Source organism: Hemicordylus capensis, chromosome 1 (assembly GCF_027244095.1).
Source record: "Hemicordylus capensis ecotype Gifberg chromosome 1, rHemCap1.1.pri, whole genome shotgun sequence".
Lineage (NCBI taxonomy): Eukaryota > Metazoa > Chordata > Lepidosauria > Squamata > Cordylidae > Hemicordylus > Hemicordylus capensis.
This window is the reverse complement of record NC_069657.1, coordinates 143,934,117-143,946,908: the sequence shown is the minus strand read 5'-3', so window position 1 is coordinate 143,946,908 and position 12,792 is coordinate 143,934,117. Positions and strand designations below refer to the sequence as shown.

General features: G+C 45.3%; 1 protein-coding gene across 2 annotated transcripts in view; it reads left to right on the top strand.

Moving 5' to 3' along the window:
* Positions 1 to 12,792, top strand: part of P2RX3 (purinergic receptor P2X 3) — a 66,759-nt gene that overhangs the window by 11,232 nt on the left and 42,735 nt on the right. Inside the window, exon 1 of one of the 2 annotated variants that reach the window (XM_053283834.1) lies at positions 5,318 to 5,606. The exons of the other annotated variant lie outside the window; for it this stretch is intronic. Coding sequence (XP_053139809.1) covers positions 5,467 to 5,606 — 140 coding nt within the window. The 5' untranslated portion in view covers positions 5,318 to 5,466. Of the gene's footprint in view, positions 1 to 5,317; positions 5,607 to 12,792 lie in introns of those variants that run through there. 2 annotated transcript variants of the gene reach the window in all.

Here is a 12,792-nt window from a genome sequence, read left to right as displayed (position 1 = left end):
AACCGCAGTTTTGCACGTTTGGGCGTTATGGAGTTACAGCCTCAGCCATGTCTAACTCCAGTTTGCCGTTACATGTGGATTAGGCCAATGAGTGTATCATAATAGAGAAATCACAGGAGATGTCATAATTGTTATTTGCAGAGGTTGGGGCAAAGTGTCATCCTTCAGCACTGGGGAGAGATGTAGCTGGTGGGCACCTATCTACACTACAAACATATGCATGTTTTATACCAGTCCTATCCTGAAAATTCTAGTTTGGGGAAAGTGCTGATAATTGTCAGTTACTAATCTTTTTGATTTTCCAATTGATCACTGTGAGGCAATTATCTGATGGTTCCCATGTTCAATTCTTACACACAGGCCCCTTCAGAGATTGCCACACCACTGAACCACACTCACATTTATGATGCATGAGGTTTGACACGTTGTTTTGTTTTCCCCCCTTCGTCTTCTTGCAACATGGAGGGGACTATGGCATGGTGACAGGAGCACAGACTTTGCACATGTAACAGCCCAAGTTCAGTTTCCAGCATCTCTGGATAAAGGTTTTCAAGTATCATGGTTGGAAAGATCTTCTTACTTCCAGATTTATGGTCAGGCAGGGCAGATCTTACTGAGCTGGATAGACCAATTGACTTGATCAATAGAAGTTGCATGATTATTACAAGGCTTTTTCCAGATTACACGCTGCAACATACTCGCAACTTATCCACTAAGTGCCCCTCCAGATTGGCTGTGTTTCCACATCGGTGTTGCTGTGTTGTCAGTAGGGTGCCATTCATATTTCCCATGTCTTGATTTGAATTTTAATGATGCGTTTTTTCCTTACAACATTATAAATGCACTGCAGGAAAGTAGCTGTATTTTTCCGTTGTAGGGGGCCTTTCCCTGCATTTTATGCATTGTAGCATTTTGCAGTATGGACAGTTCTTGCTTCCTCAGCTGTGGGGAGAGAAACAGGCAGGGAGAAATCTCGGCTTTTCCCTCTTTTCCTCCCCACAGATCCCAACCATACACCTCCCTCCTCCTCCGCTTGCTTCCAACGTAACTTGAACTTGTCGACACAGAAGGGAAGGAGAGAACAGCTGAGCAGATTTCTGAATCCAACCCTTTCTCATGTACTTCTTACAGAAGAGGAAGCCCACTGAACGAAATCATTTACTTCTGTGCAATCCCACTTACTTAAGAGCCTCCTCATCTCTTACAACTTTAAAAAAGGCAGTCAAGACACATTTGTTCACCCAGGCTTTTAATTAGATACTGTTTTAATTGTTTGATGATTTGATTCACTTACTTCTGTGCAATCCCACAGCCCTCACTGGAAAAGGGCTCGCCTCCCCTCCTCCCCTCCGCCTCTTCCCTCCTAATTTTTTTTTTTTCATTCATTCATTCATTCATTCATCTCTCTCTCTCTGGAGGTGCTCCACCGCCATCCTCCCTCCTCAGGAGAAGACCCAGCGGGAGGGAAGCAGCGAGAGCAATGGCGGAGAGAAGAAAGGTGTCCCACCGCAGCTGCAAGGCTCCCCGGCCCTAGCGAGGATCTGCCTTGGGCACCACCAACTGAGGAGGAGTGGCAGAGGCTGCTGCTGCTGCTGCTGCTGCTACAGCTGCCCCCTGCAGCCCCAGCGGGGGGGGGAGCTGAGGGGCTGCTGGCCCCCACTGCCATGGAAGAGAGTGCCCACCTGGTTGCGCCAGTTACTCTCTTCCCGCCTTCCAGGCTTGCCACAGGATTCCCTTTCGCTCACGACTCCATTGACCCAAATGGAGCAGGAGGAGGGGCAGATAAATGCATTTCAATGAGAAAATGGACACTCCTGCCTGGAAAATACATTTCAGCGATTGGAAAATATGAATGGCCACCAGTTTTCAACGAAGCATTAAACAACCCTTTACTCTCATTTTGAAACCGTTGCACTATTCTGTCACAGTTTGCAACACATTAACCATTGCAAATCTCGTTGTCTGGAAAACGCCCAGAAGAGATTGTGAAATACATTGTATTCTTTAGTTTATTATCCAGTTTGCTGGATTCTTTCTTTGCCACTCTAGTTTACTGAGACAATCTCTGGGGCATGCTCAGAGTCAACCATTTTGGAGAATCAGAAATGTCTACGAAGAGTATTGTCTTTTGGGTCCACGCCGGACTCCAAATTCCTAAGTGCTCCAATAACTTGCCGATGAAAGTGTTCTTCACACTCTTATCAGTTAAAAATCCATCCATGACATTGTAAGAGTATAAGAGAAGGTGACAAACTTCAAATGTATCTCTCAGGAATTTATAATGGAGGCAAGCCCAATCAGAATTATCTAAATTAAAGAGGTTTTTGTTTAAGATCCCTGGTTTGTGTCGCTTAGCATGCTGGTCTTATTAAGGATGCAAGGATTTTTCAGATCTGCATGATTCAGCAACTTGACCCACCTAGGAGCTCACCACCCCCACTCTCCTTTAACGATCACATGCTTATCTGTGCCCAGGGTTCCTCTCAGCCTTGCTCAGATCAGAGCCCAAAGTTCTGAGATTGCAGGGGTGGGGGATAAGGATGTCGGGCAACAAAAGCTGTATTATAATTTAATGATTGTTTTAATGGTGTGAGCCACCTTTGGGGTCTGGTGTAGGTCAAAAGGCAAGTTACAAATAAAAGAGTATGTACATACTGTATGAGTATGTACATAATGTACATACATTATCATAAAATGTTATCACATCAACTTTGACAAGAAATCTTGCTAACAAATTGAGAAATTACTATACTCATGCTTCTTTGTATTTATGTGGCTGACATGGTACCTGACACTGCATGCATGCAGCCAAAGGAAACAAAGCTGCAGTGGCTGCGCTCCTGCACAGGTGCTCGCATGGTGTGTGTGTGTGTGTAGATTTTTGCTAATCTGCCCTCCACCAGAAATGCTTTGTGCTATACACGAGTATGTCCCTGAGGGCTGCACAACCTTGCAGGACATATTTGTATGATAGACAGAGTGCTTCTGGGGGAAGGGGAGATTGGCAAAAGTCCCCCTGCCCACATGAGCACCCATACTAGAAGCAGGAACACAGCCATGGGCATTCATCCTTGGTTATATGCACGTGACGCAGCATGAGGATATCAGTTGGTGTGTCTTTGTTTCAGTCTTACCTTGTGCTTTCTGTATAATCCCACACACATGCTATGTCTCTGAACCAGAATATCACTTCAGCAATGTAATGGGCAATAAGTTATTCTCGGTGGAGGCACTGAAAGTGTACCAGACTTGTTCTAGGCATTGGTCCATGTAAAGTCATTCTCTAGCCGAGTAGCCTTTAATCTTTTCCGCTCCACCTTTAATCCCAACCTGCAGCAGGGTCCCAGTTTAAACCTTTTCTGTATATACCTCTTTCTCCTTCTCTCTGCAGCCATAATTCCCAAACATTGTGCCACAAGAGAAGCGGAAGTGTGCTGTGAGAAATAAATCAAACCATTAAAGGTTCTGGTGAGCCCTAAGTGCCTGCCCACAGAAAAGACTGCCTGCAGGATCTCTCCACAAATCTCTGCTCTGGACTTTGTGCCTTCCAACCAGGTGCATGCCCAGAACAGCAACTCATGCAGAAACATAGTCAGCAGACTCCACTGAACATGGGTTATGCTTACGCTTTCATGCTTCCAACATACACCTCAAGGGGAAGAGCGAACTGTGCCTCAGCTATGAGAAATTTGGAAAGCACAGCTCCAGGTAATGGACTGTGGAGAAAAACAGAGGTTCTTCTGTACCCAGGGCCAGGCCATGAGTCAGGGTGAAGCGCTTGCCTCAGGTGTGAGTGCAGGGAGGGGTGCAAGAGGCAGCCAGTGCCAGGTTCCACCATAATGGGCACCACTTTGACCTCCACTAATGTTGCCCTTCCTCACCCCACTGGAGCATGCTGTTCATTTCCCCATTCCACTAGGGCGCATCTTTCGCCCCTCCCAGCTTGAGCTAGGAACACCTCCCTCCTCACCACCATCTGGCTTGGTGCCATCGTTCAGGAGTGACTGAGGGCTGTGGGTTCCGTAGTGTGGCTGGGAATGCTGAGCCCCGACCACCTGCAGATGGAGATGGCCTTGTACCATCTTTCACCTCAGGCAGCAAAATGTCTTGGGCTGCCCCTGTCTGTACAAAAGATTATTTGGCCAGTTTAGTTTGCTCTGCAAACTGGGTAAAATAAAACAATGCCACAAGGAAGAAGTTGCACTTGTTTGGTCCCTCCAGAGGCAGTTGGGGTTAGCCACAGCCCTAACCCCTGACCTCTTTCTGCATGGCTGTTAGGAGGCACTGATCTTCAACCCAGGACTTCTGGAGCTCACCCAAGCACCTTGCCTGGTGGTATAAAGGATTGCCTCTTGTGGTAGCAAGCATGACTTGTCCCCATAGCTAAGCAGGGTCTGCCCTGGTTGCATATGAATGGGAGACTTGATGTGTAAGCACTGCAAGCTATTCCCCTCAGGGGATGAAGCTGATTTGGGAAGAGCAGAAGGTTCGAACACTGCTCCACATCTATCAGGAAGTGGAGGCTGCTCCCCATCTTGCTTCTATCTCTGCCAGATTTCATCCTAAAAGATGTAAGGTGTAAAAGATGTAAGGTCTGAAAAGGTGTTCCGTACTGCAGTCGTGCCACGGCTGCTGCCTGCCTGGGCAAATGCTCCACCATATGCTGACTTTGGATGTGATTTGCTGAATGAGATTCCATTGTGTGCCTAGAGACAGATACTCCAGAGGGATCTCCAGGCACTTGCCCTCACTGCTGCTCACCTGATTTACTTTTATTGTTCCATTTCTATACCGCTTTTCATTAAACCAAAAGTGGTTTACAATATAATTAAAACAATGCACTATTAAAATACAAATTAAAAGTACAGATATTAAATATAAGAATAATATATCTCTATTTACAAGTTTTAAAAACCTATATACTTTATCCTCATTTAGGGCTATTGGGTGCTAGTGGTGACTGGATATCATGCCAGAATAATCTCATCTTCAGTTTTGCATCCAAAGCAAATGTTATTCAGGAGTCTTCTCTCCTGCCTGATTCTCCCTGCCCCCACTTTCTGACAGTGTGAAGGCCTAACGCTGCCGAAGCAGTCTATAAGCCCGGAACACCACTCAGAGAAAATGCAGCAATTGCGGATTCGATTCATTATTTAATGCTAAGATCTCTTCCACATACTCACTGGAATCCAATTTGTAATTGATGAGCTGGGAAGCCCCACCTTCAGCTGATGGCATCACAATAGTGTTGTTGAGTGGAGGAGAGATCTTATTAAATGGGTCCCAGCACTTCAAACCTGCCCAGAGTAGCAGCAAGGAACAGCAGGAGAGAGGCAGCTTCACTTCTTAAAAGAGCAGCTTCTGAGTTTTTCTGTGGGTGCAGATTACAGCTCTGAGTCCACTCTTAGACCTACCACGGCACCTTGACCTTCTCAGGCTTGCAGAGCATTCTGGATTTCTTTCTCAATGCCCACAGGCTCCTCCAGCATGAAGTGTGTGGCAGAATTTTTCACTTATGAAACTACCAAATCAGTGGTGGTGAAGAGTTGGACCATCGGCGTGATCAACCGGGCAGTCCAGTTGCTCATCATTTCCTACTTCATTGGGTGAGGGAAGGCAGGTGAATGGGGGAATCTATCCAAACAGGGGGATGGGTGGTATATGAAGGCATGATGGGATATGGAGGGTGGTGGGACAGAGTGACCAAGTACAGCCCACTCCAGCTGTCTTGAGAATCTGTGTTATTTTTGGAGGCTGTAGAAATCAGGAAGGAGAATCTGCCAAGTGACAGGTGGGGATAAAAAGGCAACTGTTTGAGACCACCACCACCACCACCCCTCTTGCTTTTGCACCCCTGCTACTGGAATTCAGAGGCATCCTGCCTCTGAACCTGAGGGTAGCCTAAGGCTATCAAGACTAATAGCCATTGATAGACCTGCCATCCACGAATTTGTCTAAGCCCTTTTGAAAGCCATCCAAGCTGGTGGCCATCACCACATCCCGTGGCAGAGAATAGTGATTCATGCAACAAGTGCAGAGCTATTGCTGCAGAAGTTTTGGAGGTGTCCAGTGGTGGGAACATTTAGGGGAAGAGATTTTACAGAAGTTTGAAAAAAATAATGGACTATACCTTTTCTAGGGAACCCATGGTGGTGGTGACCAGGTACATTAAGGAAGTCGTTTTAGCAGATGACCTGAAACTAGTAACATGCATATTTGGGGGGGGGGGCATGAATATGTATAGCAACCAGGTGGAAAATGCAAAGAGGTCCAGCTGTTAGTGAATGGTTTTCAAAGCTGGAGCCCTGATATCAAAATTAACCTTTTTATAAAAGATCTTGTATTATCCCATATTATTTTGTAAGAAAGTAGTATTAGGTGACAAATACAGAATAGAACAGAGACATTTATTATGCTAGAAGACATTTATTTATTTATTTTGTAGCATCTGAAGATTTAAGGTCTGTTTTGGTGGGGCTTTATAATTTAGTATAATTATGTATGCTTGTGTAGCTTTCTTTGTCTATATTTTGTATTGTTTGTATTTTTCTTTTTTCACACTGACCATTTAGTAAAACATGAATTCCCAGCAAATATCTTGTTTCTTCATGTAAATATTCTCCAGGGGAATTATATGAATTTAATCTGTGGGCTTCAGCTCAAAGCTAGCCCAGAGGAAATCACTTTAATAGGCAAAGAAGAAGTTTCATTCTTATTGTGCATGCATGTTACTGGTTAGCTGTTGTTCCGTGTATTCGAGCTGGGAGAATGGGGAGTTGAATTCATATAGTCTCACAGGAGAGTTCTGTTGTGTACGTGTGATTGTTCTCACACATGGTCACCTCTTCTTGCAAAGGAGAGTGGATCTGAATTGATTCTGAGAAGTCTTTTCAATGGTGTGTAATTCTGAGCTCACCATCATGGGACAGCTGGAAATATGTGGAAATCTGATAATCTATAGACTCCAACTTTATAGTGTGAGGCAAATTTTACCACACTTCCATTATTCCAGTTAAGAAGACATGGGGAAACTCATTTCACCTCAGGGCTGAATATGGCAGGTTGGTTCAAGTAGCTCTCTGAATCCACACTATATATGTGGGGTGTTCATGTGGGCATGAGCAGAGGAGAAGGAAAGGTTTGAAGATGTGGTGATGAGAAATGGGGTAGCTGTGTGTCACTCCAGGAAAAGTAACTAAGGCAGCAGATGATAGTGCTGAATATATAAACACATGGAAGATTATTTGATGGAGAAAAGAGTTGTATGAGCACAGAAGAGGCACAGGGGTCACAGGGGGAGCGGAAAAGACGTGGGAGAGAAGCAATGTGTTGACAGCTTTGGAGTGGGAACTGTGGTTATGATTCTCTGTCCACTTATTCTGGAGTAGTCCATTGATTTCTGGAGGATTACTCCAATAAAGTGGTGTCAAGATTGTAGTGTGTGAGGGAGGGAGAGCCGTGTGAGGTTACTGCATGGGATTATGACTGTGTGAGAAGAAGGCACATTAGTGGAACGTGAGCAACCAAGCCAATGTTGAGAGCTAGCACAGATTGGGGGTTGTTTGGGAGCGCTGAAGGGGAGTTGTACACACTAAGATAATAGCTTTGGGAGAGTAAGTTACAGTCGTAGCAACAGTGGGTGGTGAGACAATTATGAAAGCCAGCAGCTATCTGGAAGAGAGAGCAGTTAAAATATTTTAATTAATGAAACGATCAGTGACTGTGAAGGCCATCATCAGCAAAGCAAGCATGTGGAGGCAGCAATTGCTGGGGGTGGGGAGGATGGCTAGGCATCTTGTAAAGTATATCCCTTACTTTTGAATACCTGACTTCCTCAGCTAGTGTGACTCTTCTCAATCTTTTGATCTGACTACACAAAGTGGAAGATGATTGTGAGGAAGCAGATGCCTTGTGGAAGCAGCAGGGCCGGCCCTAGGTTAAGCAGTGCCCTGGGCAAGGAAATGCCTTCAGGGTCCCCTCCACCACTCAATAAACAACAACCCACCCAAGCTCAGCTCACTGCCCTCTTCAGGTAGGCACCATGGGCAACCACCTGGCTCATCCATCCATAAAGCCAGCCTTGGGATGTAGAGTGCAAATTAGAGCAACTATGTAGTGCGGTGTAGCAATGGTGAGGGCAGCTCCAGGTGAGATTTGAGAAGGCCCCCAAACAGTGTTCCCTCTAACAGGGATTCCCAGATGTTGTTGACTACAACTCCCAGAATCCCCAGCTGCAATGGCTTTTGCTTGGGGATTGTAGGTTTTGTAGTCAACAACATCCGGGAATCCCTGTTAGAGAGAACACTGTCCCCAATATTTTAATTAATGAAACTATCAGTGACTGTGAAGGCCATCATCAGCAAAGCCAAATCTGTCGCTGCTGCTGCCACCAACTACCACTCACCTGCTGCTTGCCCATTGTTCATGCTCTGGGCATCCTCCTTCCCTTTGCTGGGCTGGGCTATGAGCTAAATGGCACCATGCTGGCATGAGCCAGCACCATGACAGTTAGACCATGCCATATCCATCCAAATGCTGGTGACCAAGGCGGGTGACCAAGGCAGGTGACCAGGTAGCGGGTAGGGACCACAAAGACAGGTTGGTCCCATGCCCACTGGCTAGAGAGATGGCCTTCAGTTGGAGTTATCTACATTAACCTCTTGTCTGGGCCCAGATTAGGGTGGCCAACCCTCTGAAACTGGCCTGGAAGGAATCTCTAGGAATTGGTATAAGTCTCCTGGGAGTTATTCGCACATGGCTTCATGCTGCAAGGTAAATGTTGAGCGAAGCCACTTCGAATGACACACACAGCATTGAGGGAAACAGCCCCTCCCCTCTGCTCTCAGGTTTTGTTTTGATGCAAGTTCACATAGTGTTTTCCTTTTAGCCAATTAGGGGGTGGGGAGAGAGATATTACTAAAGAGCTACATCTGCATTTGTAAAGAGAGTATCCCTCTTATCATGCTAATGGTTCTACCTCAGTGCCTCTCCCTATTTGCTCCAGTGTTTTCAGAAAAAGTAGCTTAAAGCCAGCATTTAAAAAACCTGGAAATACCTCAAGATAAGCTAGAATTCACAAGACAAAGCCCAACTTGTGTGTGGAGTGGGTCCAAGGATCTTGAAGGGACTTTGGGATAAGTTTGGCTGGTGTGTGAATGTACACACTCTCTTCTGAAGGAAATTTGGGGTAGAAGCCCTGTGTGTAAAGCCTCCAGGTGGTTATTAGAAAATGTAGAATGTAGAAAATGTGAATGACTTGATACTATGAAAAAGTATTGGGCAGCCGGGGGGCAGGGGGAGAGAAAATCTCAGAATTGTTTCAGACAATGTTGACAGCTGTCTTCCAGAAAATCACTATTTTAAAGCCCTAGTCCTTCATCCCTAAAATGTAATTCTAGGGTTGCTGTGAGGATAAACACAAGAAAGGCTACAAAACAGATTTGAGTTTAATCATTCCCAGCAAAGCCCACTGAGATCAGTGGGACTTCCCCTAAGTACACATGACTGGGATGAGGCTATAAAAGTACTATATGAATAATAATTCCTGGTTGTATTTGTGTTGTGGAGGAGTGTGGGGTGGGGGTGGGGGAGGGAAGATTGGCCATATACATGGGGTGGTAATAGGTGGGTGCTGCTGACCAGAACAACTGTGCGAGTTTGTTTGTTCCATCTGGCAGAGACTTGCTTCCTGGGCACTGTTCCAGTGGAATATGGATAAAGGGGCTGATGGCAGGAAATGGCTGGTGCCCTGGCATAGCCCCCACTGCTCTCCCCCAGGTCTGCTTGAGTGCTTGGACTGAGTTCTCCTTCCTCCTTGATGTTGTTAACCAGAGTTCCATTAGCAAGCATGAGGAGCCACTTTGGTCTTGCCAGCCATTCTCCTCCCCACCCCCACCCCTCTCTGCATCCTTCTCTCTTCTGGGGGAACTCAATTCCCTTCTTCTCAGATATAGCACTGCTGAGGGAAACTAGCCTGTGAGTCTATCTTCCTGTTCCACTCCCAGGGGTTTAACAAGATGGTGAATATATTGTTTTTTGCAGGGCAATTATTTTATAAAGCTATAATTGTGCAGGCCCTGATCCAGCTAAAGTGATTCATGATTCACTGAGCAACCCTATTCACGTTTACTCAGAAGTAAGTCCTATGGTGTCCAATGGCTCTGTCCCATTCCATGTCAGTGTGAATAGGATTGCAGCCTAAGGAAGCAATCTTATACATGCTTACTTGGGTGGAAATTCCATTGAATTCAGTGGCTGCTATGCTGACTAAAGAAGCTAGGATGTAGTGGAAGACTGCATACTCACAGCCGAAGGTTACTCCACTTCCTCAGTGTCTGTGTTCTGGGATGTGTGTGTTTGTATGTGTGTGTGTTGCTTATCTTATCATCTTCCAGAAGTGTTCTGTGCCTTCTCGAAATATGTACCTGAGGGTCGCACAGCCTTGGGGACATATTATTGGAAGACACAGAACACTTCCGGTGCCGGAGAAGATAAATGAAAATTGCACTGCCGCCACCATGCATGCATGTGCTGAGGAACTGGGAAGCCTTCCACTGAGTTAAGTGCAGCCTTCCACATCCTTAGTCAGGATGTCAGCCAGTGAAATTTACTGTTATATAAACCTACATAAGGATAGGATTGGGTTGCATTTCTCATTGAAAGCAGTGGGGCTTCTGCTATTCATATTGGTTTCAATGGGACTCATTCCCAACTAATCCTCCAGGAGCTTTCCCAGGCAACAGGCTTTACCGTGGGTTTACTATGAGGCTTTACTGCGAGTTACAGGGCATATCGGATATTTTGTATTTGCCCCAAAAAACGATGCAAAAAGTGGATTTTTTTACCCCAGACATAAATCAAGCTAAGCTCCAATGCGTTTTGAAAAGCCCGAATCGCATATGGAGTGCTCCCTGGTAGCTCACAGGGACTTTGACATAAATCTAGAAGATATGTGAACGCACACCTGCCCTTCTGTGGGGAAGCAAAGTAATATCGCTGTCTGATGGCCCAGGTAGCACATTTCTCCAGTATTTCAACTGCAGTGTTTTGTCATTGGTAAAATGATACTGCCATCCTCTCCCCCCACCCCAAGAATTTGTTTCCACTAGTGTTTTGGGACCTGCTGGATAGTTCCTGAGGTTTTTCAAGTAAGACATGACACAACCTGATGTCCATGCCTCCTTTTTGGTGGGCTTTGGGCTGGTGATACATGAGAGTTTTTGTTTTACCAGAGTATTTATAGTGATTTGGAAGGGGAAATCATTAAAATGGTATGCACACTTATCCCACTTTCACATCTGATAATCAGGTTTTGGAGGGCTTTATACCATATTCCAGTGTTCATTGTTACTTAAAACTTTGGCTTACTGACTCCTCTAGGCCACCTTCTTTTAGCTTGGTCAGCCCTTTCATATGTGTTCAGTTAGTTATTCATATTGTTCTGCTTTCTGTGTCAGAAAACTTGAGAGCATTCCTTCTTGACTGAAAAAGCAATGCATCAACAGCACAAATTCAAGTTACCACTGTATTTGTCTAATTAACCTACATAATTGACACCGCCTTGACCACAAGGATAAAGAGCCATTTGCAATTCACTGATTTAACACTACTTCAGAATTCCATTGCATTTCATACAAAATTAAAAGCTAGTGGCCTCACTGAACTATTTTGGAATACTTGGTATAAGTAATAGTTGCCTTGGCATCACAAAGTAAGAAATACAGAATGGGTAAAGTAATATCTCATGCAAAGTAATCCTATACATGTTTACTCAGAAGTAAGTTCCACTGAATCAGTGAAACTTCATCGCACAGAAGTGTACATAGGGTTGCAGCGTTATTGAAGCAACTTTTGTTGATGGAGTATGCACACTTCCAGGTTACATGTAACTCATTGTCAGGCCTCTCTGATGCCTGATTAAGTTCTGCATAGCTGGAAAACATGCATCCTCCTACACCAGACAGAGTTGGTCCAAGAAAATATAACCTCTTTGCCCATTTTGAATTTCTGCCATAGACGGCACATAAGAATGTTATGTGCAATTGCATGGAGAAAAAAGAGTCCTAACATTATAGAGTTGGAGGGAACTGTTTAGGCCATCTAGTCCAACTCCTTACTTGATCTAGATGACTTGAAGCAAGGGAGATGCAGAGTGACCATTTGAGAGCCCCTGTCCGTATCGCAGCCATATCCAATTCCCTTCCAATGGTGTCTTACGTTATGGCTCCAAACGCTGCCACAAGGGATCCATTGCCTTCCCAGAGAAGCCTTAGCGCCTTTCAGAGCTAGGGGACTAGCCAGGGGTGTGGCTAGGTACATACAAGATTCAGGGCCCAGGCCCACAGCCCCACTCTTGATTATCCATCATATCCCCCCTCAAGAATAATCACGTCTGCTTTTTAGTCTCTAATGTTATAACCCAGCCTGTTTGGAGCCGGAAGCAGCAGAGAGCTACAATAGGGGAGGCCAGGAGCACTCTCCCCTGCTCTATGCAGGTGCCTCCACTGCTGGCACTTCCTTCCTGGAGGAGGTCATGGAGGAGGGAGATGGACAGAGCTTAATACCTTTAATTAGCTGGCAACAGCAGCTAAAACTTCAAGTAAATGAGCTCTATATATTCTAAACAGCCAACAAAACCAGTTATGAAGGTAGAATGTCAGCAGGGGAGGGGGTGCTTCCAAGTGTATCACACAGTGTTGCATATATGACTATCTGCCTGAGGGGCAGAAGTTGTGGGTGTGAGCTCAATGCAAAGAGTTCCTTAGGGAACAAGTTTGTTCCCTTGAAGCCAAG